This window comes from Pantherophis guttatus, chromosome 9, assembly GCF_059756535.1.
Source record: "Pantherophis guttatus breed Tessera chromosome 9, ASM5975653v1, whole genome shotgun sequence".
Lineage (NCBI taxonomy): Eukaryota > Metazoa > Chordata > Lepidosauria > Squamata > Colubridae > Pantherophis > Pantherophis guttatus.
Window position 1 is genome coordinate 9,056,886 of NC_142071.1, and position 27,709 is coordinate 9,084,594.

At 40.3% G+C, this 27,709-nt stretch overlaps 1 protein-coding gene and 1 non-coding gene across 2 annotated transcripts in view; one reads left to right on the forward strand and one right to left on the reverse strand.

Annotated features, from left to right (window-relative positions):
• The first annotated feature begins 3,942 nt into the window (after positions 1 to 3,942).
• Positions 3,943 to 27,709, forward strand: part of DPYSL2 (dihydropyrimidinase like 2) — a 92,091-nt gene continuing 68,324 nt past the window's right edge. Inside the window, exon 1 of the mRNA XM_034436850.3 lies at positions 3,943 to 4,862. Within this exon, the coding sequence (XP_034292741.1) occupies positions 4,527 to 4,862 (336 nt within the window). The 5' untranslated portion in view covers positions 3,943 to 4,526. The remainder of the gene's footprint in view (positions 4,863 to 27,709) is intronic.
• LOC132712388 (U6 spliceosomal RNA) lies at positions 9,043 to 9,145 on the reverse strand. The gene has a single exon (XR_009623059.2). It is a non-coding gene; the product is annotated as a U6 spliceosomal RNA (small nuclear RNA).

Here is a 27,709-nt window from a genome sequence, read left to right on the forward strand (position 1 = left end):
TACAGCTCTTGGTCACTTTAACAGTAAGGTAAGTGAAGAACTTCATTTCTTACCTCTGTAGATTTTCCTGTCATCTTTTCCTTTAAACATCCTTGCAAAAACTTGACAAAAAGTTCAAAGACGCACAAAACAACTCAAATAACACCTTGGTAGAAAAGTAATGGTAATACAGTAATGTAATTAGAAGCACAGTTCTAAAATTTTGTATCTGGTGTTTAACACCAGTGAAAATTTAAGGTTTTATCCTTTAAATTTGAAGATCTTCATTGGTGCAAATTCCCCCATATGACACATATGGATTGATAGTGAGTTATATCCAAGTTCCATAAGTGCATAGACAAAAATAAACTCACTGAATCCATTGTAAACTTGCTCCCATGTTACAATTGAGGTAAGACCCATTAAATTTGATGACTTATCTGAGTAACATCTGTTAAACATACTTTAGCTGCACCAACTGTCCTACCTCACCAGCGCTTATTTTGCAAGATCCATCTCTATTCTTAGCAGCTACTCTTGGTGAAGGTAATTATCTGAAGTACATTCCTCATTCTACATAATATAGTTCAAAATATGAGACTGTGGACTTAATAGTGATTTGCCCTATAGCAGGCATTACTTTGTTAGATTCAAAATGTGACAAATCAGATGCATTTGGTAGTCTTTTCTACTCATTGGGTTAAATAGTACTTTGCCTAAAATGAGATAAAACTAAAAAAGATGGAATTCAATGGTCACCTTGAGGATACCTTGATCTCACCAGTACAGCCATCCACTGGACATGACTGATGGCACAGTTGAGTTGAATCCCAAAAGGGAAAAAGGAGCAAAAATATTTGGATGTGAGGGAGAGAGCCTTACAGAATAAAGATCTACTTAAGAGTACTTTGATACCTCAAATGGCTTGCAGTCACATCAGACTTAATGAGCACCCACTGAGTAATGGTGGAGGAGCTACAGCCTATAATATAAAGCTCTCTGTTTGAAAGCAGCCTTTTTTTTTGAAGCCATATTTGTTGCTTGTGAGCCCATGTGATTTGCTGTCGTGATACTTTAAACTGTGAGTACTTGATACACTTCTAGCTATTATTTCTTAATTTTTTATAACTGCCTTTCACTTTCAGTTTTGCTCTCTTGTATTACATCTAACATGATTTTCTATTGACTTCTGGAGTAAGTCCACTTATTACTCTTCTGTGAATCCCTTTCACTGTGAATATTCTGTTTTGGAATTAACGTTTAATGATACAATTACAATACACCTTTCCCTGGTCTTATGTTTGACTGTGTGTAGATTATTGTTGGCATCACTGCTTCTAGCCAAGCTTTGTCTCTGGTGATCTATGAAAATTATTCTGTACTCTGCAAAAAAAATCTTATTTTCAACACTTTTCTTTTGAAATCTCCATTGGCGGCTTCTACTGACTACTTAGCCAGAATAGTGGTATTAATATTTATAAGCTTTCAATAATGCAGACTTTTGTGTTTCTGGTAGACCATATGCTGCCCTCTGTCTTCTCAAAACAGCTGAACCAACAGATCTCTCCATGACACCATAGTGTAATGGAAAGATGACCTTGAAGGGTGAAAAAAAAGGGTAAACAACTTTTACCCCCACATGCATTCCTCTTCATTAATCCCCACAGTTCATGCATGGACATCACCCAACTCAAATTATTTTTCTCAGAAATCAATTTTCTCTTAAAATAGTAAGTTTTTTGTCCTGTGTCTGCCATTATTTTCATATATACATGGTGCCCTATTATAAAAGCAAGGGTTTGGATACTATATATATATATATATATATATATATATATATATATATATATATATATATATATATATATGCATATTCTTTCTAGCCAGGTTTTACCTACGTAAACTAAGTTGTTCTACAGCCCTGGTTCTGTGAAATCTCATTCACAAGTTTCTGGGCCTTTTTTCTGCTGACAAACTGCAACTCTGTGTTGCTCTCTGGGAGACTCAGATAGCTAGTTTACGTAGGTAAAACCTGGCTAGAAAGAATATGCACATAAAAGCCTACGAAAAAGAAAAAGACACACACACACACACACACACACACACACGTGTGTGTGTGTGTGTGTTATAGGGTGATGAGGCTGAGAAAGTGGTGGGGAGAGACAGACTGAACATTTAAATTCATGAATCTCAAATAATGAATAATGCATAGCAATAAGCGGCTTGGAGAAATCCATTTGGATAACACAATGTAGGTTAAAAGTAATAATACGTCTGAGCAGCATTCTGAATTACCTTATGTGAAGGGCGTGTCAAGCGCTTCATGCTAATTTATCTTGGGGATTCTAGAAAATCTGTGTCTACATTTAAGTATATATTTCATATTCATGGCCATCTGCAAAGGTTCATTAATTGGAATTGTAATATTCTAAATCTCCTTGTCAATAATAGAAAATTAATGGAGATAAATGATTGTGAAATGACCTCTTTATGCACAGAAAATGGAGGATCGATTCTCTCTCTCATTGTGTGTATTTGCTAAGATAACAGCTGTGATTAGATAACTTTTCATAGGTAACCAAGAGCCAATTTGGGCTAGTGGTTAAGGCACCAGGCTAGAAAATGGGGAGACCAAGAGTTCTATGCCTACCTTAGTTATGAAAGCCAGTTGGTTGACTTTGGTACCGTCTCTCACCCAACTCACCTTATAATTGGCTGTTGTGGGGAAAACAGGAGGAGGAAGGTGTGTTGGGTATGTTCACCTCCTTGAGTTAACTTATAAAAGTAATAAAGGTGGGATACAATTTTTTAAAAAAATCTTTCAGTGCTCACTTCCGAAAGAAGCGTTTTCCCTTTCCACGTGGTGCTGAAGGGACAGCGACAGTGACGGCCCAAATAGGAACAGTTCTCTCGTTCAACTTGACGAGGGTAGACTTGTCCACCAATAGCTATGGTGTTTAGGCAACGTTTGAATAAGGCTCTTTTCACAAATGAGTGCAGGGCAATTTTATTCCCAGTCCTCAATATGGAAACGCAGCCCTGTTCTGCCTATAGAAGAAGGGATTAAAATTCTGTTTTAGGACAATCCTTTTCTTGGATCTGTTCAGATGTCACAAACTCCCGTTCAAGCTTTTGAGTTCTGCAGCGTTCCTCCTCAAGGAAGATTAAAGTAAAAGGGGAGGGGAAAGACTACAAGATAGAGGGAAGGGGAGAGAGAGAAAGAGAGAACATGATTTTGAAATCCTAGTGTTGGCCGTTAATTCAGTACTACAGAGCATGTACTTTGCACATCAGCAATACTGCATTTAGGGGTGAAGGGTTTTAGGTAGCAACCGGGTTGGAAATAATACATCCCTAAGACTTTAACGAGCTGTCTAGAAAAATAAAATTGTCTTCCTTGACCTGGAGTTTTCAGGCAAGTTTGATGGGTCGTGTTGGGTGGTGAAAGAGTAGGAGTCCCTTCCAACCGATCTAAAGGGCACCTGGTTGCGGGAAGGCAGGAGTGAATAATATACCGTAGATCAAGACCATAGGAAAACATGCACGTTCAATGTACCTTCCAGCAGCTGATTTATCTAGCGACACAAAAGAGATCCACTTGCCAGCCTTGTCAAGGTCAAATCTTTGTGTTCTGAAAATGGACTCTCCCCTCCACACCGCCCCCGCCAAGACATTCTCTCCCCTTGCTTTGTCAGTGGTTTTTCTTCCCACGGCCAGCAACAAGGGGTGGGGTGGGGAGGAATATTTTAAGCCACTGCAGTGGCACCCCATCTTTTTTTTTTTTTTGACTCGGCAGTTCCACCCCTCTCTCCCGCACCGGTCCCTGTGCCCAAATCGGGTCTCTCTTTCACCGGTTCCTGGGAAAAAAGAAAAAAAAAAACCCAATCTGCGAAAAGAGGCAGAGGGGCGTGGGCTCCGAGGATTCCCACGCCCGCTTTTCCCTGAGTTGGGTGGGGCTGAATTAAGGAAGCCTTCCAGAAAAGGGGGTGCATCAGCTTCTGCGGCACCTCCACACACACACACACACACTCCTCCTCTTCCCTACCACTTGTAGAAGCTGCAGCGCGCCGGGGCTTCCCCTCCGAAGCAGCTGGCCCAGCCCAATTCGCCAATTCCGATTGTCACCTCATTTCCGGATCAATCCTTAATTTCTGCTGCAGAGTGAGTGGGGCTTTCTCACCCCTTTTCCCTCCCTCGCCCTCCGCTCCTTTCCTGCCCGCTCCTCCTCCCCCCCCCGCCCCTTCCTCCTCATCTGGCTGCTGGGAACTTGAACCCAGCCCTCCTGCCGGCTGCCCTTGCAACCGACCATCTTCTCCCGCCCCTCCACGCCTTTTCCCGGCGCTCCAGCCTGCGGGGCTCCCCTTCCAACCTACCCTGCCTGGGAGAGGTAATACAAAAGGCTGCTCCCTTCTGCCCATCCCCGCTTCTAGCCAGGGCCGGAGACTCCGCGCCTCGAGGCTGCCGGCTGGCCTGTTCTCCGCCGCTTTCTGTCTCCTCCAGAGGATTAAAGCGAACCGGGCGAAGCCAGACGTGCCCCGGAGCGAGCCATGGCCGAGAAGAAGCAAGCGGCCAAGGCCGGCGGCGGCGAGGAGGAGGAGGAAGTCCCAGCCTTCTTCAAAAACCTGGGCTCTGGCAGCCCCAAACCCCGGCAGAAATTTTGTGGCATGTTCTGCCCGGTGGAAGGCTCCTTGGAGAACAAGACCATCGATTTCGACTCCCTCTCCAGCGGACGCGGCTCTCCCACCGGCAAGATCGTGGCCAAGCAGCGGGACGTGGCTCACCTCGGACCCGACGCTCCCTCCGTCTCCTCGTGGCAACAAGGCAGGAAGGTGGAGATCCGGAGAACCGCCGGCAAGGAGGCTCTGCAGAACCTCAACGACAAGGTGAGTCGGAGGCCGGGAAGGTGGGTAAACCGGGCAGGTTTCAAAGGCGATCACCGAGGGGGCGTCTTTGGGAGACAGGCGGAAAAACCAACAGAGCCAGCGCTGCCTTTCTCTCTCCCCCCCCCCACTTTCTTTCTTGCTAAGGGGAGATCGGAGCTCTGAGCTGCAAGCTGAGCTAGAAGAAAGCCCCACCCACCTGATGCAGGGTCCAGAGCTGTAGTAAGCATTTGCTAGACAAAGATGCTGGTAAACCAAAGAGAAATAATGACAGGGTCAAATCAAGCCATCACTCACACGATGGAAGGTCCCTTTGGACCTCTGCCTTCTGAGACCCCGGGACTCCTTTCTGCTACCAGTCCCTTTAGGAGAGAACTATAAAAAGTTCTGAACCCTAAAGGACCATGCTTGTCTAATCACTGGTAACAAATAGGAGACACTATATATTGTGCATTTTGCCCAACCTTCCGTTGCAGGAGTCCTGTAGAAGATCTTTCTAACTTGGAGCCAATGGTGATCTGTCCAGCCAGGTTTGTAGCTCACTGAAGTCTGGTTTTGGGTTCTGGAGATGCACAGAACAGATTGTACGTTTCTCCCAGTTACATGTGTGTCTTGAATTCACTGAGCTGATGGGATTTGTAGCCCAAAACAATAAGGATGTCCAACCTGATAAACGCTGGCCTAAAGACATGAAGGAACTACAATGCCCAAATAGCAAAAACCTTAGTGTATATTTTGCAAATGGGTAAGAAATTTGCTCAGGTCATGATGACAACTGCAGTAGGAGATCAATAACCCAAATATTCTTTAACTTGGGGGAAGAGATGCTGCCAGATGCCACTATGAAAAATCCTGCAAATGGCTTGGTCCAGAAATGATGTGCATTAGAATGGGGTATGTGTGTGTGCAGCAGCTCTTACAAGATATATTTTTATAGGTGATGACTTAATCTCACATTTCATATGTCGGGAAAAATGTTTCCTCAATACACCAGTGCTTACCTCAACACTGGGCATCTTCAGGCCCATTAGGTATATTTTAAAAGTCCTTGAGATGGATAAAGATATCCATATTATGTTCTTAAAAACAATGTGGAAATGGCTTCCCATTGCCTTCTTCAAGAATCTTGTTGGCTTCTCAGGCTAATTTACAAGATTTAGGTTTCCTGATGGCTTCCTGTCCAAGAACTAGAAGATCCGTGTTCTCCTGCTCACCATTTATTTTAGACCAGTTAAGGTGACCTGGATGCTGCCATCTGCTGCCGAAACCAAATAACAGACACAGGCTGGCTATATTCACATAGCAGACCTAACAAGGTCTATAATACCCAGAAGTGTGAAATTTCTTTGTACTGGTCCAATAAATCATTACTGACTTAATAGAGTCATGGCAACACATGGTTTCAGACTTTCAAATAGGACTTTCACATGCTAATCTGGAAATTCCTTAATCAAGGACTTTTGATATATATAAAGGATGAGCTTTGTTGGTTTTGCTTTTCTCATAAACCCCCAATTTTTCTTTTGCACAACCTATGACTCATTTTAAAAGATGTTAAAAATGGACCCATTGACTTCTGTGGTGTTTTGAATTTATATTATGATAGCCCAATGGCTCAATTAAAGAAGCTATGGATGCTAAAGGTTTGCACATTAGCAAGTCCCAGAAATGAGATGACTAGATAGAGATGTTCCATCTCCTTAAAGGGAAAGATACTGTGACAGCTTCAATTCATACAAACCATAGAAATTGATATAAAACATTTTCCAGCAAAACTTGGTATCTTTTCTGTAAAGGGTTCACTGTACTGATCTATGAATAATGTTGCTCAGATGGCAACCTGCATTCATTGCACAATGACCAAGCAATTCTACCTCCAGCCCTACCATTAGGCAGAGGGAAGTGGTTATCTCAGAAAGCTGGTTCTGTCTGTCATTGATGGGGCAGTAGATTGTGAGTCATGTGCTTTATTGTATATTTACTCCCAGGAAAAGGAAGTTTCTTATGCAAAATAACTCGGCCATCTATAATTATTCTGCATGCACTCTTCCATGCAAAGCATCAATATTGTTCATAGTCTGGCCTGGGGGAAGAGAGAAAAAGGAGGAGGACTTCTATGCTTTACTTGCCAAGAGAACTAAAAAAAAATCATCATCAAATGAAATCGACAGGATGTACAGTACGAATTGACAAACAAAAGTTGCATCTACACGTTCAATTTGTTCCTGTTCAAGGTTCACATGGATAATGCATATACCGAGAATGGGGAGATCTGACAGAAGTTCAATTCTAGGGCTTCTAGACTTGGACTGCAATGAAGTGTTTTCCATATCACTTGCGGCTCTAGTATTTGTTCTGGTCTGGAAAAAAACCAAGAAAAAAAAATGGCGTCTGCCAATTTTGCATCTCTGGCTCACCTTTTGTGATTCAACTTAAGAAAGCTACTCAATTCCCAAGAAGTTGACTAGTGATATTCCATGAGCTCAGGAAGCCTCCTGAATCAGTGTTTTTCGGGAATAATCTAATTATTTGTCATAGAGATGAAAACATTCATTTTACAAGTACAACATACTTCTATACTGCAATTGCTGGGAGAGGCAGATGTTAAAAGGATAGTATCTGCTTTCTTCTCTTTGATGCACGGACTTCCTGGATACATCTGATGGGCAAACAATGTTAGGGTCCAATGGTATTTTTGGGAACAAGCTATGCATGCTTCTAAAATAATTCAGATTTTTCTAGTCATCTCTACAAGACATAGCTGCTTTAAGAGCTATGATGACTTTAACAAGTAGACTCCTTAAAGCTGTGTTTCTCAACCTTGGCAGCTCTAGGTACACTGGGAAAATCAGCTCCCAGAATTTCCCTAGTGTTTTCAGTGTTGAGAAACAGTGCCTTAAAGCAGGTGTGCTTAGATCTGGCTCGCGGGACTGCCCTGGAAATAGCGAAGGACCAGTCCGCGGTGTCTCTGCCAGCACAAACAGCTCTGTGCAGCCCTCCCGAGCTTTGTTTTTGCTGGCAGAGCGCTTGTGCCACCACAGGTGCCCCTGACATGAGTGACGTCGAGCTGGCCATGCCCATCCTGACCACGCGCCCCCAGGTCAAACATAACCCTGATGCCACCCTCAATGAAATCGAGTTTGACACCCCTGCCTTAAAAGTAATCATGTACACATTATTTTCTCAAGTATACATCGAAAAATGTATGTATGAGAGTTAATCTAAGTAGGCTGTATTCATGTAATTAGCAATTGTGTGAATTATTTTTAAAATACAAGCATGGGTCTCCTACCTCACATCAATGGAGACCTTTACCCTTTTCCCATCCTGTGAAGTACAAACTTGGATTAAACTTCTGATATAAATCAGAACATTCCTTCTAGTGCAAAAGAGGAAGAGGAAGGAGGGAAGGAGGTATAGTTTTACTGGACCTGTTAGAAACTGTAGAGGATGGGTAACTAAGGAGTGCACACTATGCAAATTAGCCAACAGCTGACATGAATTTGTGAAGCATTTCAAAAGATTTATTAAACTTTGCAGATTGAACTGATTCAATCTGATAATTCAGTAAAAGTGTGCAAAGGTCCATCGAACCTATGGATGGATTTGAACACACAGTTTTTTTTTTATTAAAAAGTTTTACAAAGAAAATCCCCCCCCAATATTCCCCCCACCCTTTTCCCCTCCCAACCACCCCCACATCCCTTCCCCCCTTCCCATCCCACCCTCCCCCCCAGACTTCCCAGAGCAAAATACAGGATATTTCGATTAACAATCATAAACTAAATTAACCTAACTATTCTTAAACTACCAAATCCCCCCCTGAAACCTTAACTCCGCTATGGGTAACATAATACTTCTAGAGTTTAACATTCATTTATAAGCTATTTGATATTTTCTTGTCTGATACTTATTTTGAATATAATCAATCCATCTTCTCCATCCCGATATGTATCTTTCTTGTGTATAGTCCTTCAAATACGCTGAAATTTTCGCCATTTCTGCTAAATTCACTACTTTCAATGTCCATTCTTCAATAGTAGACAAAAGAGCCCTTCTTCCAGTATTGCGCTACCAACAGCCTAGCTGCTGATATTAAGTTTAAAATCAGTTTAGTCTCTAATGCTGTATAATCCATAATTATACCCAATAAAAACAACTGAGGAGTAAATTTCAACCTTTTAAAAATATGGAACGCTTCACGAATTTGCGTGTCATCCTTGCACAGGGGCCATGCTAATCTTCTCTGTATCGTTCCAATTGTGTAGACACAGTTTTGATGATGTCTCCAAAGTGAAGTCTCCCACAAGTGTATGCTTAAAGCCAAAATAAACTAGGTATCCACTTGCTTATTGTTTGGTGATGCCACATCTAACTTTGTCTTTTGGGGGAAATGTTACTAGAATAAGAATCATGCATGTACCTTTGTCATAGAGTTTCCTAGCTCTGTCAAAAGACACAGCGAGGTCCAGGGTCAATATTCCTGAAAGCCTGATGTTATGCAAACCAATTTACTGTATATGTTGTGGTCCGCCAGCAGCCTATGGACCTGGCAGCGGAGTCAGACAGTGAGGAGGCTGGCGAGGACAATGGGCCAGTCCTGGAGGCTGGGGAAGGCCCGGATGAGGGCTCTCCATCAGAGGCAGAGATGGGGCCAGGGCCATCTGGGAGTGATGCGCGGACTCCGGAGCCTCCAGAGGTGGACAGCAGAGAGGCAGAGGAACAGGAGGAGCCTGTTCCTAGTGCACGCATGCGAAGACCTTCCAGAAGGCAAGAGCAGCTGAAGAATAAAGGACAACTCGGGAGTAAGGCCAGAAGATGATTGGCCACTCCCAGAAGGCTTAAAAGAGCAGCAACGAGCCGTTGGGTTCTTTGTAGAAAAGCAACGTTGATTCCAGTGCTTCTTGTCAGCGTCTTTTGAACTTTGTGGGGTTTTTCCCAAGAAAAGCCTATGGCAGGTTGCCAAAGACATCAAAGGTTGGTGATAAGGCTGATGGACTGGTTATGAAGAATTTTGTTTTCGACTAAGCTGAGAATGAATTAATTCTCAGCTGTTTTAATAAAATAAGTTGGACTGAGAACTGAATTGTGTTTGGTAATCACTACTTGGGCTTTGGTCACAACAGTATACTGTAGTCCAAACTTACCGCTGAGTTTATGCTAACAAAGCCTATAGGTCAATGATAATGGAATTTTGTAGCATAAGAATCTGGTTGCTGAGTTGGATCATTGATTCTCTATGGCTTTTGTTGTGATGAATTGGATGCACCTCCCCAGAATTTCTGGCAATTAAATCCACCCCCAGTCCCCAGTGGATTGAACCCGAGATCTTCTACATGCGATGGATGGAGATGCTCTATTCATGTGTGTTCTTGGTAGTCTTCAAAGTGGTTGCATCCAGGGGTGAAATGTAAAATTTGTTACTACCAGTTCTGTGGGCGTGGCTTGGTGTGTGTGGGGGCAATGTGAGTGAGTGGGCGTGGCCAACTTTTTTTTTTTTAACTTTTCACAGCATTTTTTCTAATGCTTTGAAAAGCCTCTGCTAATCAGGCAACTCAGTTGGGATCGTCAGAGACTTTTCAAAGCATTTTTTTTAACCACTTCTTCGGCCAAGAGGTTGCAGAAAAAAATGCTTTGAAAAGCCTCTGACGATCCCAGCTGAGTCGCGCGATCATCAGAGGCTTTTTTTTTTTTTTACTTTTAAAAGCATTTTTTCGTCGGAAGAGGTTGTAGAAAAAATACTTTTAAAAGTAAAAAAAAAAAAGCCTCTGATGATCTTGCAGCTCAACTGGGCATGGTGGGGGGGTGGCAGGGATTTTTGCTACCGGTTCTCCGAACCACCCACCACCATCGCTACCGGATTGGGCGATCCGGTCCGAACCGGGAGCATTTCAACCCTGGTTGCATCCAATCTGAAGCCTTGTTTTACCAGCAATCATATGAACTCTTGAACCGTGTCTGGGTTGAAATGATTACTTATTTATACTGGAATAATATTTAGCTAAGGAACTTCAACTATTTTGTACTTCCTCTGGCCACCGCGTAGCTGCACTTGCTCCTAAGTCTTGCTCTGAATCTTTCCTCCCATATAAAAATTGCAGCTGCCTGCTGCATTGCACTTAATGGCCCGTATAATTGGCACTCTTGTTCATATGCATAAAGCTTACAGGTGCCCTACAAAAATATAAACAATAAAATCTGCTGCAAGCAGTTCATGATTAAAGCGAACTTGGACTCTCCAGATGTTAAACTTTGACTTCCAGGATTTCTGTCCATTCTCTTGGTTACAAATTTATGCCCCCTACTTTAAAATCTGGATTTAGATATATTACATTTAAATGGTAAGAAGAATGGGGGAAGATGAATTTGTTTGTTTTTTAAATATCAGGTTGATGATTGCAACTGTGTGATTGTAGCTCCAGCCCTTTTATATATATATATTTAAAAAAGAGCCTGTAGTACAGTGGACTAAAGCACTGTTATTAACAACTGCTGCTTGCAATTACTGTGAATTCAAATCTCACCAGGCTCAAGGTTGACTCAGCCTTCCATCCTTTCTAAGGTAGGTGAAATGAGGACCCAGATTGTGGGGGCAATAAACTGACTTTGTATAAATATACAAAAAGTATGAAGGCTATTGCTTAACGCATTGTAAGCCACCCTGAGTCTCCGGAGAAGGGCGGCATATAAATTAAAGCATATATATATATATATTGCAATGCATATAAAAGGGGAGGGGCTTCCATCAAGCAGTTTTTTAATTTTTTTTTTTAAAAAATTGGATTTCTTCTCCAAAGTTCCACTGATAATTGACACAAGGCAGCTGGTGCTGCTCCTGGATTCAGTGATTGGCTTCACACTTTGAAATAAGCCAGTTTCCTTAACTAGGATTTATGGAATAAGTCATAAGAGATTGGGCCCAGGTGACATCTTTGGCCACAAATCAAAGTTTAGAGCTCATGATAGTCCAGATTCCTATCAGGAAAAGAGTACATTCCAGAGGAGCAAGAGGCAACTCAGACCAGATACTTTGTGTGCGAAAAAGAGGGTGAATACAGCAACTCTGTAATAGTTGCCAGAATGTATTCTTTACGGGGCTAGCAGTCTGCTTTTGTCTGGCAAGATTCTGTCTCTGGGTGAGGAACAAAAATAAATCTGCCTGGAGGACTCACCACATGACTTTTTGTTGAATTTTGGAGTCTGACAATTCATTAGCAAAGTTTTGGACTATTCGGGGAGGTATGGTGAACTGAAGACATCTCTGCAAAGCCAATGCCCAAGGCAAAGACCAAGGAATTGGTGAGTAGACAAGTTCTTGGAACCTCTCTGGATAAGGACAAGATGGGAAGTCACCCATGTGTGCTCCAGATGGCTATTTCTTGTGAGCGGATTGCAAGACAGTGGACTTCTGAGGGTTTAAGCACCAGAAGATGGGAATCACCATCTTGCATGCAACTGGCAGAACTTTTTGAAGGACACTGGGTTCGCTAACCTCATTTTCTAATCACTGCCTAGTAACTATTTTAAGTTATTAGAGGCCTTCAGAATTACAAGTTCAAGAAGTCTATATCAACTTTACCTTCAACTCTGAATGAAAGAAAAATTAATTATATGCCTAAGCACTTAATAAATGTCAAATAAACAGCAAAAGGCTAAATAAGATTTTGATCTAAGAATGTTATGAACAGATTAAAGTTCCAGATAATTTTGGAAAATTGACTTATTATAAGATTTTGGAATTAAATATAAAAAATAAATAGTTTCTTATGGGGAACAGACTTAATTTGGATATTTTGGATATTGTAAATCAAAGCAAAGATAAGTGATGACTGTAGAAACTGGATAACAGAGGGAAGTAAAGATTCTAACCAGATGAAAAACAAAATACAAGCTTGTTTTTGCTGTCAGTTAATACTGGGACTTAGAAAATGACACAAAATATTATAATATTGGAAGAATTAAAGAGACCTTTGAAGAATGGAACCATAAATTAGTAACTACAATACCAACAAAATCAGTTACGATGTTTGCTTCTATGGCTAGACAATGTCCAAAGATATTAACGAAGGAATGATAAATGTAGAGCAAATTTCTTCTGACGGGACAAAGTACTGAAAAGTGGAACTACAAACGACAGACCATTAGAATGATTTGGAAAAGAATGCTTTGCTGGATATACAAAAGAAACCAGCTGAAGTTTTAAAAATTAAAAGGAAAATAAAAATGATAAGCCAAGAAAATGAATTGGGAATTTTTTTTTACTGGATCTACAGTACAAAAGAGATTAGTTAAAGCCTTGAAGAAATCTGTGTGTAGGGATAAAGAATTGAAATCAAATTCAACAATATTTGATTGCATCGAAGAGTAAGACTGCTAGCGGTAAAGGAAGGAATATGAAGTTGTTTTATTTGATAAAAGTTAAAATAAGACATTTCATGGATTTTTTTTTTCTTTTTTTGTTCATACCTGAATCGAAAGGCTGGTGTTTTATGGATTAACTCACAGATAGAGAATGGAATTATGGAATGAAGAGAGATGTTTGAAACCTTAAAGGGTTAAGGGTTATTAAATTAAAGTGTTATTAAATTTGTTTATATTTGTTGTGATGAAGGTTGAAAGTTACTTTTTTTACTTTATTATATTTTTTTTCTGCACTTTTTATTCTTTTTTACTCTTTTTTCTTTTGTTTTGTTTATACTATTGTAATAAAAATTTTTTTAAAAAAATATTGAATAGTTTTCTTCATTTTATACGACATTTTCAATCTTTACAGCGCTCCAGTACCAGTATCACTCATAAGTACATATCAGTTATTTTCATTATTCTTCCTTTCCATTTATATACATATGTATTTTATATATTAATATAAATTTATATATTAAATTATATATAAATATATATAAATATATATTTATATATTAATATATATTACCTTTTAACTTTAAAATACCTCTTAAATTATCTTTAATGTTCTTATTCTTTACTTCTATTCTCTAACCAGTTATACCATTTGTCCCTAATCAAATAATATTCCATTTCTCCTCTTTCTTTTATTTCCATTGTTAGCCTGACCATTTCCGCACATTCTAGCACCTTTTTTATCACCATTCTATAGGAGGAAGTGCTAAGTTTTTTGTGCATAGGTGATTCTGGCTGCAGTTATTAAATGCAATATAATATATTGAATTTTCTGTAATAAACTTTCTTAATAAAACTATATTCAATGTTCATTAGCAAGGCTTTATATTTTTGGGAAGACAGTAATTTAAATTTATGGGTTGTAGAAAAAACTATAATAAAGAGTAAATGTTAAAATGATTATGTATTATATTCAATTTTAACATCCTAGAAACATATAATGTGAATGTTTTGCAGTTTTATAAATATTTGGATCCAGATTTAGTTGTCAAAGCAGATCTTATTTAAACTATGTCTCCTTTAAGGCACCACAACCAATATATACCGAGCCCTAAATCTACCTCAGAAATCTTCTTTTTCAAATTTAAATTCTTGCTGCAATAAAAGCCTGATTCACATGTGGTATAATTTTAGGTCCTGAACTTTATAGTTATATCTGTTCTTTTAAACGGTTAATCGACATGTCTAAATGCTGTCTTTTTTATTCACCATACTATGTTGTACGTCTATGTGTACTTTCTGGGATATGTTAATAATGAACACAGAAATTGAGATTTCAAAGGAAAACATTTTAAAAGGATGAGAATGAGCATCTGTAGTCATTGATCTGCCTACAAAATGTTTAGAAAATATGGAAAATTTGATGCAGTAGCATGTAGTATCAATAACAAAAGGTCCAGCATCTTCATTGAAGATGATGAAATTCAGGTCCATGTGTTCTGATTGCTTCTGAGCAGCCATTGGGGGTACATGAGATTTGGGATTCTGGATTTCAAACCAGAGGTCCAGTTGTGATTTGTGCTAATCTTTATGCATGCATGTTTACATAGTAATGCTTTTTCACATCAAGGAAAATCTTCCCTGTATGAATGAGCTTTTTACAATAATGTATCACTAGATTCTTGGACAAATGGGTTACCTAGACTCAGCAATGTTTGAGGAGATTATCTCAGATCAAAACAATTACATTTCTATGGAACCTGTTGGGTTTTTCATATTTTTAGAAATAATATGCCTCATGATCATCTGCTTCAGTTAAGATATTTATGACTGGTCTGATCATTTCCAGGATTTGTTTTCAAAATAGTATGCAGGAGAGCTGTATGTAGTTATTATACATCTCTATTTCTCTTGATTACTTGTCTTTGGCAAAGCAATTCTGTAGTTGGGAGATGGCCCAAATGAAGATTAATCAAATGAAGTTCAATCCAGACAAGATAGCAATAGCACTTAGACTTATATACTGCTTCACAGTGCTTTACAGCCCTCTCTAAGTGGTTTACAGAATCAAAATATTGCCCCCAACAATCTGGGGTCTCATTTTACCGACCTTGGAAGGATGAAAGGCTGAGTCAACCTTGAGCCTGGTGAGATTCAAACTGCCAAATTGCAGGCAGTCAGCAGAAATAGCCTGCAGTACTGCATTCTAACTACTGCGCCACCTTGCATTTACTTCTGGTAAGGAAACGAACAAACTCTGCTATTTTAATAAGTAGCCTTCTCTTTGAAGAACTGGCTTCAGAATTTGGGGTTACTCTGGATTTGGCTATGCATCTTGATGACCAGATAACTACCATGGGCAAATTCCTCCCCCCCCTTTTTTTCTCAGAAAACCCAACCCCGCCATGAGGTTTGTTTATTTATTTGTGTCAGAAGCATCACAATTAAAATAAGGTATGCTATATGACATAAAATGTAAAATATAAAATACAAGATCAAAATATATACAACCATGATGACATATGGTTTAAAGGTAGTGCTCGACCTATAACCATTCATACAGAAGTGGCCAAAATTGTGGGAACCTTTTGGGAAAAGTGTATTTTTGAGGTTTGATGGCTAATAACACCACTTTCTTTTTGGAGTTTCAAGATAATCCTATTCCACTGCTCGAATGGCCTGGGAATAGCCCAGACCTTAACCCAATTGAAAATCTATGGAGCCGACTAAAGAAACTTGTTAGTCAGAAGCGACCCAGCAATAAAACCCAGTTAATAGAAGCCATCATTCAATCTTGGTTTCACATGATAACAGCTGCAGACCTAAAAGACTTGGTTCACTCCATTGGAAGACATTGTAAGGCTGCAATTCATGCTAAAGGTTGCCCAACTAAGTATTAGCCGACATGGTGATAATTTTTGCATATCTCGTTTTTTCTATCATTTTTGTATATCTCATTTTTTCTACGTTTCACTTTTCTTCTTTATACTGTAACTGCTATTCTAATAGTAAATCCTTCATAAGGTGTTGTGGCCCCGCCCTCTGAGCCTATCCCATCGGAGGAAGAAAGCTCCGAGCATGAGGAAGAGGAGTCAGCCAGGCCTCCCTCTCCAGGCCCCTCCCCTCTGGCATTGTCTCAGGAGCCGGCCGAGGGAGAGGAGATTAGTTGGGAGACAGGTGTCTCGGATGAGAGTGAGGGAGAGACGTCATTCCTGGATGCACGCCTCCGAAGGCGTGATAAACGATTGCAGCAGCTCAGGAGGCATGCTAGGGATTAGAACTGAGTCACTGGACCACACCCCAGAGACTATATAACAGAGGGTGGTGGCCAGTGATCCCTGTGATGAACAAAAATAAACCTTGGATAGTCACTAAAGCATCATCCGGAACTGCTGAGAGGAATATTATTTTCTGTTGGACTCTTGTACGCTGAGTATATTATCTTTCTGTTTCTGTGGAAATAAAAGCACTTGGCAGACGGTGTGTATATCGCTGCCAAGTTGGAGATAAAGACCTGGGTGTGTGCCAAGTGCTTCCTTAACCCTCGGCTGGCTGTGTTTGTGTGTGTGTGTGGACGGGGACAGATCATAAGGGTTATTGCATTACATTCTTGATTAAATTATCTTTCCATTGATGTATCATTTTATGGTACTACTCCCAAAAAAAGAGGTGTTATTAGCTAGTTTTAGAAAATACACTTTTCCCAACAGGTTTCCACAATTTTGGCCATTACTGTAGTTACGATGGCACTGAAAAATGTGACATAAGTTTGGTCTTTGCACTTGTGACTGTTTCAGCATCTCCATGGTCAAAGTGATCAAAATTCAAGTGCTTGGTAACCAGTTTGTATTTATGACAGATGCAGCATCCTGGGGTTAGGCAATCACACCCTTCCAGCAAAGGCATTCCAATAAGCAAAGTCAATGGAGGAGGCCAGATTCGCTTAACGACCTCAACATAAGAAGTCATGAAATCAGGCACAGCTCATTTAATGACCACACTGTTTACTGACCTAAGCAGGATTGCTTCAAAGTGATGTATGCGGGCTATCTTTCTAGAACTTTCAGTCGATCTAGAATAGCAGCAAAGAGTTCTTGTCCCAGAAGATTTTGCAAAAGGTAGAGTGATAGACAGTTTCTTTGTACAATTTCAAAGATTGAACACAATCTTCAATTACCTTTAATGCTGGAAAGGATTGAAGACAACCGAGAGGTCATCTTTCCTATTGTGTACCCTTCCTTCCTAAGAATTTCAGGGAAGGTCCCAGAATGGATTCACAGGTTACCAGGAAAGGAATAGAAAGTGTGTGGAAGGGGCCAACTTGCATCAACTTTCTTGACCCCTACTGTTTTCTCTGTGCACTTCAAGTTCTATTTTTCTTGCACATTTTCTTTTTTTTTTTTATTGAAAAGTTTTACAAAAAAATTTCCCCCCCCCCAATATTCCCCTCACCCCTTTTCCCTCCTCCTCCACCCCCACACCCCTTCCCCCATCCCACCCTCCCCCCCAGACTTCCCAGAGCAACATACAGGGTATTTCAGTTAACAATCATAATCTAAATTAACCTATCTATCCTTAAACTAACAAATCCCCCCCGAAACCTTAACTCCAATATAGATAACATAATACTTCTAAAATTTAACATTCATTCATAAGCTATTTGATATTTTCTTGTCTGATACTTATTTTGAATATAATCAATCCATGTTCTCCATTCCGATATGTATCTTTCTTGTGTATAGTCCTTCAAGTACGCTGAAATTTTCGCCATTTCCGCTAAGTCCACTACTTTCAATGTCCACTCTTCAATAGTAGGCAAAAAGTCCTTCTTCCAATATTGCGCTACCAACAGCCTAGCTGCTGATATTAAATTTAAAATCAATTTAGTCTCTAATGCTGTACAATCCGTAGTTATACCCAATAAAAACAGTTGCGGAGTAAATTTCAACTTTTTTTTCAAAATATTCTGCATCACCCACCAAATTTTTATAGCTTGCAAATTTGGGTACATACATGATAATTTTTTAGGATCTAAATGCCATCTATAAAACATTTTATAAAAATTTTCTCTTAAGTTTTGTGCTTGCGTAAATTTAACATTTCTAACCCAAATCTTTTCCCATGCTTCCATCATCACTGGTTCCTGAAAGTTTTGTGCCCATTTTATCATACAGTCCTTAACCAATTCTGTTTCTGAATCTATTTCCAATAATGCATTATACAACCTATTAATATGCATTTGACTTTGATCTCTAATTTTCTTGCATATTTTCAACTGCTTTGCAAAATGCTACCAGGCATTTCAGTGGTGGGTTTCAATTTTTTTTACTACCGGTTCTGTGGGTGTGGCTTGGTGGGCATGGCACAGGAAGGATACTGCAAAATCTCCATTCCCTCCCCACTCCAGAGGAAGGATATTGCAAAATCCCCATTTCCTCCCGATCAGCTGGGAGTCAGAGAATAGACTGGTGGGGCCAGTCAGAATTTTTACTACCGGTTCTCCGAAGTACTCAAAATTTCTGCTACTGGTTCTCCAGAACTGGTCAAAACCTGCTGAAACCCACCTCTGAGGCATTTGCTCTGCCATCTTGTGACTTTGTATGCTGTATTTCCTATTTAATTGCCAAACTTTTATTATCTGTTAAAATCATACACTATCGATGCATTTGTGAATGTTGTGTTAGTGCCTCCATATCCCAATTGGTGTGTATATGGTACAGGGCAAAATAGAGTAGATAGGACGAGTGTAAAACATAAATTATCCATTTAATATGTTTGCTGCCTTTGCATTTAATACTTTTCCTGTTCTGACATATTAAAAAGAGCAATTCAGCTCTGAGGCCACAGCCAAGGAGTTCCTGGCAGCTGAACATCTTAAGTTGTGATTTAGTCCCTGTCAGCTGCTTTGTGTGATGCAAACACTTTGAAACCATAGGGCAATAAATCACTGAATGAATAAGTATATCTCTATCCACAATACATTGGATGGAATCATCTGATAGAGCTCTTCCAGTTCTTAAAAGTGCAGCGTGAAATAGAGGGATATGCATGCATTTGCAAACCAAGATGGATTGACAAGGAATCCCCTCCACTCATCCCATTAGTTCTACTTGGCAGAATCATCTTCTCTAATTATTGCCTCCCACCCCCACCCCAAATTTTTATCCTGGTTATGAAGTATTAGATGGGAATAAGAGATATGGTTCTGTATATCGGTGTCCTGTTTCCCATTCATAACACATTGTGAAGAGTTGAAAGAAATGTGTTGAAAGTGTAATAATAATAATAATAATAATAATAATAATAATAATAATAATAATAATAATAATTTAATTTGTATACCGCCCTGCTCCCGAAGGACTCAGGGCAGTGAACAGGCACAGAATAAAACACGTAAAATACAAAAATTAAGAACAGAAATAAAATCGAATTAAATCAATTTAGCCCAAGACAAATTTAAAACCCCAGGTTAAGAACAAATTAAAATTTACATTAAAATTTACATTAAAAAGAATGGGAAAGGTTAGGTCAGACCAGCCTGGTGAAATAAAAAGATCTTGAGAGCGCGGCAGAAGGTGCGTAGATCCGGGATCCTCTGTATCTCCGGGGGGAGCTCGTTCCAAATAGTAGGTGCCCCCACAGAGAAGGCTCTCCCCCTGGGGGCCGCCAGCCGACATTATTTGGCCGATGGCACCCGGAGGAGTCCCTCTCTGTGAGAGTGTACCGGCCGGTGGGAGGCCGTTTGCTGCAGCAGGCGGTCCTGTGTTGGGTGTGATCAACACCAGGAAAGGTGGGGAGATACCTAGTGAAATGAATATTTTTGGCAAATATAGTTTGCTGCTCATTCAGGTGGTTCTTGATCTATAATCACAATTGGGACCAGAATTTCTATTGCTTAGCAAGGTGGTTCTCAAGTGAGTTGTGCCCAACTACAACCTTTGCCCATGATTGTTAAGTGAATCACTGAAGTTAAGGGATCATGTAGTCATTTAACAAATCCACTTTCCCCCATTGACTTTGCTTTTCAGAAGATGGCTAGGGAGGTCTCACATGGTGGTCACATGACCCCAAGATGCTGCAACCATTGTGAATACTTGCCGGTTGCCAAGTGCCAGAATTTTGACCACATGACCTTGGGGGATGCTGCAATGGTTGTAAGAGCAAGGACTGGTTATAACTCAACTTTTTCCAGTCCCACTGTAACTTCAAACAGGCACTAAACGAAGGGTTGTGAACCGAGGATTACCTTTATTGGAATTTAAGAACTGATTCTTGCTTTTATTCCAAGTTTATTTATTTATATATATATTTATTGGTTCGATTTATATGCCGCCCTTTTCCGGAGGGCGGCTTACAATGCGTTAAGCAATAGCCTTCATACTTTTGTATATACCTGCTTAGTAGGGCTTTCGCCCCCCCCCCAGCGGTGTTCTTTTTTATACAAAGTCAGCTTATTGCCCCCACGAACCGGATCCTCATTTTACCTCCCTCGAAAGGATGGAAGGCTGAGTCAACCTTGAGCCTGGTGAGATTTGAACTTGCAGTAATTGCAGGCAGCTGGTGTTACTTAACAGTGCTTTAGTCTGCTGCGCCACCAAGGCTCTTATTGTCTCAAATTGATTGTCTCAATGACTGTGTTTGAGCCAAATGCTAATCAGGGTTGTTAAAAGGGCTTGGTACAGCGTTTCTCAACCTAGGTAGCTTGAAGATGGGTGGACTTCAACTCCCAGAATCCCCCATCCAGCAGCGCTGGATGGGGGATTCTGGGAGTTGAAGTCCACCCATCTTCAAGCTTCCAAGGTTGAGAAACACTGGTTTAGTAGATGCATCTATCCAACAGGCTAGGCTAGGCTAGCAGCAGGCTATTCTTAATCTTTGGATATTTGGAGTTGAGTGCTCATTTATGGTTCAATGATCTGTGCCAATTCAGACGATGGATTAATTCTTTTTTATTAGTTTATAATACAAAATACAGAAAATAGTAAGAAAATAAAGGAGGGAGAAGGGAAAGGTGTATGGCAAGGGGAAAAAAAGAAAGACAAGACGTTGACTTCAGACTCCCTACTCCCTTTGGTGTAGTAGAATAAGATAATAGCATCAAACCTCAACTTTTTACTTTTATATAGTAATATAGAGTAGCCAGTTCTATAACAACAAATCTGTCCAATCAGTAAAACCCAAAATCAAGGTTTCATTTTTTTCCACCTAAAGCACAAAGTCCAAAATCTGTTTCCACACAGAAATAAAAGTAATTGTGTTTTTTTTCCTTTAATCAAAGCGGTCAATTTAGCCATCTCTGCTAACTCCATCACCGTTTGCAGCCACTCGCTCATTGTGGGAATCAAAGTGTCCATCCATTTTTGTGTGTAATCTTGCTGCTGTCAACATGTACTGTATAACATCAAAGTTCCCCAAAAAATTTCCAAGCCTTTTTCCATTAAACCCACAAGAAAAGTTTCTAGTTTTAACGTTATATTCACTTTGAGAATCTCCTGTATTAAGATGTGAATTCTACTCCAATATTTCTTTGCTTTATCACGTCAGACAATGGATTAATTCAATCATTTAATTCAGTGCTGAAATTCAAATTATTTTACTACTGGTTCTGTGGGCGTGGCTTGGTGGGCGTGGCAGGGGAAGGATACTGCAAAATCCCCATTCCCTCCCCACTCCTGGGAGAAGGATATTGCAAAATCTCCATTCCCACCCCACTCTGAGGCCAGCCAGAGGTGATATTTGCCGGTTCTCCGAACTACTCAAAATTTCCGCTACCGGTTCTCCAGAACCTGTCAAAACCTGCTGAATAGCACCCCTGATTTAGTTAGAGTTCCATGGACATGGTTATAAACATTTTCATCTCTGTGACGTCGGTGGTCTTAGAAAGCATGAAGCAATTCATGCAGGGTGGAAGGAGGATGTTAATTTGATTATATATTCAGTGATTGGACTTGAATCAAATACAATTGAAAAAAAAAATTATGGAGCTTGAGATCCCAAAGGTGCTTTCCCACAAGGCAACTGGACTTTCCTGTGGTTTTTTTTTTCATTGAAAGCTTTTCACTTCTCATCCAAGAAGCTTCTTAAATTCTCTTGGATGAGCTTCTTTGATGAGATATAAAATGTTTTCAATTTTTTTAAAAAAAAACCAAGAAAGTCCAGTTGCTTGGTGGAAAAAACACCTTTGGGACAACCATGAAACTGGATGATTGAAAGTCTCCATAGATATGGAGATGGAGAGTGAATATTGAATGACAGCATCAACTCTGTGTGGTGATGGTAGGAAAAAGATGCAAATAACATGCTGAAGATGTTAAAGACATTAGTAAAGAAGCTGTAATCATGAGACTGGGTGTTTATGATAGAGTTTCTTTGAAATACTATACATCGAGAATAGGTCCATTAGGATTTTAAAAGCATGTGATAAATAAGCGCTCTGACAAAATGGCTGCCAGCCACAAAATGTCCATTTATCAGAAGGCTAGCAGATTGCCTTTGTTTCAAATCAAATCAATCTTAATGGCAGTCATACACCCATATAACTTTATTTATTAAAATATACACTACCAAATACATACAGTATCAAGTAATAAAAGCACCTACTGTAACTTTATAGAAGATGAAAAATCCACATCAAAAGAAATAAGGAACTGACATCCATGATGACTTTACAATCAATCTTGCCTAAATTGTCTCAACCGAAATCACAATTCATAATGACATACACATTACATGATAGCTAACAGCATCCATGGGGGGTATGTAGGCAAGACGGAGAGAGAGAGAGAGAGAGTAAATGAGAAAAGTCACCCCTTCATTTGCAGTCATCTTGAGAATATCTTGGCTTGGAGAGGTGGATAGGAGACAGGAAACCTTCCTCTTCTTACAGCTACAGTATTTTTGTGTGATCTATTGCCTAGAAACAATGGATGGGCCCAACATTAGAAGCATTTTATTTTCCGGATCTCTCCCTTTAGCACCTTACCAACCAACAGAAAAATATTTGGTAATCGAGGCCATCGAGTTTCTTAAACTTGGCAACTCTTTAAACTTTTAAGATATGTGGACTTTAACTTTCAGAATTCCTGATGGCTGGGATGTCCAATTGTACAAAGTTGGGATTTTGCTGTGGCTTCTTGAGGTCCTTTTATCCTCCTCTTAAACCTCATTTGTACAACTTACAAGCTAAAACATATGGGAGATGGTTACAAAATTGTTTAAATTAACTGAATAGCACCAAATGTTCTCTATTTCAGACAGTATAATTGAAAGTATAATTGAAGTATAATTTGAACTATGGTGCTGGAGAAGACTCCTGCGAGTCCCTTGGACTGCAAGGCGATCCAACTGGTCAGTCCTAGAGGAGATCAACCCTGACTGCTCTTTAGAAGGCCAGATCCTGAAGATGAAACTCAAATACTTTGGCCACCTAATGAGAAGGAAGGACTCACCGGAGAAGAGCCTAATGCTGGGAACGATGGAGGGCAAAAGAAGAATGGGACGACAGAGAACGAGGTGGCTGGATGGAGTCACTGAAGCAGTCGGCCTGAGCTTAAATGAACTCCAGAGGATGGTAGAGGACAGGAAGGCCTGGAGGAACATTGTCCATGGGGTCACAATGGATTGGACACGACTTCGCGACTAACACCAATGTAATTGAAGGCATAAAAGAAACCAGGGGAAAAATAAACTTAGAAAAGGGGAAGAGAACTAATAGAACTCATGAAACATAAAGCAATTTACTAGCAATTAAATGTCTTATTTCATAGTGAAAAATGACCAGCAGCACAACCGGTAATAATTAAGAAAAGTCCAGTGTCCCATCCCTCATTTTTTTTTTTTTTTTGACTGCAAAGGGGAATACCACTTTACAATTGTACAAATGTTGTGGGGAAAAAAGGAAAACCTTGAACAAAGTAGTGGAACTCTACTTCTCTTTACTTACTGCAGTTAGGAGCTTAAAGAGCTTATTCAAAGATAAGGAGAAAGGAGGTCAGGAAAACAAATAACTCATTAAGAAGGCAAATGCTGGCAGACGAAGGAAGTTTCTGGCTGGTGACCAAAAGAGAATTCTTTCATTCTTCTCAGCATAGACAATCTTTGATCACACTCAGATCAGGGAACCCAACTGAATCTCAAAAATAAATGCAAAGCATTAACAGATTAATAAGAGTTGGAAGGGACCTTGTAGGACACTACACCATTTCTGACAAAATGCAGTCCAATCTCTTCTTGAAAGCCTCCAGTGATGAAACTCCCACAGCATTAATAATTTCACCTTCATGCGGGGTGGGGCATTATCAAATAATAATCAGATTTTATTCTGGTACATGGCCAAGGTGTGGCCAATTCCATATACTCAAGCCTGGGATGGCCCAAAGGATAAGATGTTGCTATAAACTGTGACCAAAACAGGGTCTTTCTTCTAGCAGGCTGCTGCAGGGTGGTAGCAGTGGGGTGTCTCTTCATTTGCAAAGACCCTCTCCCCATCTTGTTTTGCTATTAGAGTAGTACTTAATTTTCCTTCCTCCCTCTTAGATCTCAGGCCTGAGTTCTTGTATACTATGTACATAGTTCTCTTGCCTTCACTGTGTTTCTCATTACTACTACCTACTCCTATTACTACTCCCTGCTTTAGATCTCTTAAAAAAAAAAAAGAACAACCTTCTGAGTTTGAGGACAGATTAAGCCAACATTTTAGAATTAGATGGTATGCAGTACAGATCAGTGGTGAAATCCAAATTTTTTTACTACTGGTTCTGTGGGCGTGGCTTGGTGGGCGTGGCAGGGGAAGGATACTGCAAAATCCCCATTCCCTCCCCACTCCTGTGGGAAAGATATTGCAAAATCTCCATTCCCACCTTACTCTGGGGCCAGCCAGAGGTGGTATTTGCCAGTTCTCCAAACTACTCAAAATTTCTGCTACCGGTTTTTTGAACTGCTCAAAATTTCCGCTACCGGTTCTCCAGAACCTGCTGGATTTCACCCCTGGTACAGGTAGTCCTCAACTTACAAGCATTCATTCAGTGACTGTTCAAAGTTACAACAGCACTGAAAGAGTGACTTGTGACTCTTTTTCACACAGGAGAGTTACAGCATCCCCATGGTGATGGGATCAAAATTTAGATAGCAATAGCAATAGCAATAGCACTTAGATTTATATACCGCTTCATAGTGTTTTACAGACGTCTTTAAACAATTTACAGAATCAGCATATTTCCCCCAACAAGCTGGGTCCTCATTTTACCGACCTCGGAAGGATGGAAGGCTGAGTCAACCTTGAACTGTTGAGAATTGAACTGCTGGCAGTTGGCAGAATTAGCCTGCAAAACTGCATTTCTAATCACTATGCCAACATGGCACAGATACAAATCAAATAAACTAAACTAAATACTTGGCAACTGGTTCATATTTATGATGGTTGCACTGTCTCAGGTCATGTGACCACCTTTTGCAACCTGGCAAGCAACGTGGATGTGCAAGCCAGATTCACTTAACAACCGTATTACTAACTTCTTACTGCAGTGATTCGCTTAGCAACTGTGGCGAGAAATGTCGTGAAATGGGGCAAAACTCACAACCACTCCATTCCATTTAGCAATGGAAATTTTGGGCTCAGTCGTGGTCATTAAATCAAGGACTACCTGTACGCTTTGAGGTTTGACTAGGAAATATTACACAGCACGAGAAGTGAAGGCAGTGTGGACTCAGTGCTTAGCTCTCTTCGGTGGCAAACAATGTAGAAGATTTCTGGTTTTGTGAAGGCTGCTGAGATCCTCCTGGGACAGAATCTGGAGGGCTACTGATTTGTCTATTTAACTGAGAGTTTAGTTCTATTGATCTTTGGGACTTGGTTCAGATTAAAACTATCCCATCATCTTCATTTAACGATCCCATAATCCCTTGTGGGGTGGAGTCTGGGTAACTGAATGGAGCTAGCAGTGTGTTTTAATGGCCGGATGCCATTCCTGTCGCTAATGCGGAGTTTTGTTCAGCAGATATATTCTCATTGTGCCCAGAGAGAAAAATATCTGCCTCTACCTAGGATCGAACTCACAGCCTCCTGATTGTGAGACGGGAGATCCACCTCTGAGATACCGCATCACTCGCATTAAAGCTATCCCATGATGTTGCAAAAATCAGAGGACTAGATGGCAACAGAGTTAGAATCTGGCTTTCATGGCGGCCACTGAAATCTTTGCCACCCAAATAAAATAAAATTGATTCCTGTATCACACTGATTCAGATGAACTATTGGTTAGTGAATAAACCATGATGATTCAGAGGCAGTCCTTACTGAGTAACATTTCAGTTACAACAGTGATAAAAAAACCTGACTTCTCAACTAATCTAACCAATATACGACCTTCAAAAGTCCGTAGATCAAAGGCAAATTGAAATCAGGTCATAAGCAGAGTTGTGCTCCACTTAGTGACTGCTTCATTTAACAAGTTGCCAGTCCCAACCATGGTCGCTAAGTGTGGACTACCTGTCCTGGCATACACCAGGGTTTGCAAATCATTCTAAGCCCAAACTCAACCATGTTATGACATAACATGTTGCAGCTACTCAACGCCAATGAAAGTTATACTCTGTAAATGTACTACTGTATACCGAATTGCAAGGATCAAACTTATGAAAGCCAAATCAAGACTTGATTTAGGTCCAGTTGCAACAAAATGCCTTGGTTTTCATATTCTCTCACACAGCAAAGCAGATGCTCGAATGCTTTGCATTTATTGAAAGAAATGGATTCCCCAAATAGATGCCTAGTGGCGGCCGATCCCTGGAATTTGTCAGCCCAGATGTTGACTGTCTGCCTGTCCCAATGAATTGATGAAGATCAATTCAAGAGACCAGAACAAATATTTGATCTGATATTTGATTTGATTTGAAGGACAAGATCTATAACCACCTCACAGCTTGCCTGTTTCCCAGTAACTCTTCAAATCAGTTGGATCTCAAGTTGGAACGACTGAACTAAGCTTTACATCTGGAGAACATCAGACTGGCTGAAGAGGGGAACCAAGAAGTGGTTTGCAAATATATCCCAGTCGAGTTTTTTTTTTTCAAGACGCCTGGGCTGCCTGCTAAATAAGTAAGGCCACACATTTGGCAAAGCTCTCGTTTACTATGGTCTGCTGAATAAGCTACAATTAGCTGATTCCTAGCGCAGCACATTAAGCCTCAAATCCTTCTTCACAAGCCACAGGAGTTGGATTTGCACCACATGCTAAGCTAAAACGAAACACCCATTTTAGCAATGGGGCTTAGCATGGGCACGTAAGCCAAGCCACCATAAGGTGGCCAGAAACTGGTTATAAATTGCAAGACAGAGAGCTCAGGATTGGATCCATATTGATGATCTCCTCCTGAGAGAATCTTTACTGGACACTAGAACCACTTCCAAAAAATTACTGGAGCGCAGGAAGTAGGAACTTACAAAGTCTGTCTCACAGCTATATGCTGTTGATGCCAAGGGAACAACTGCATAC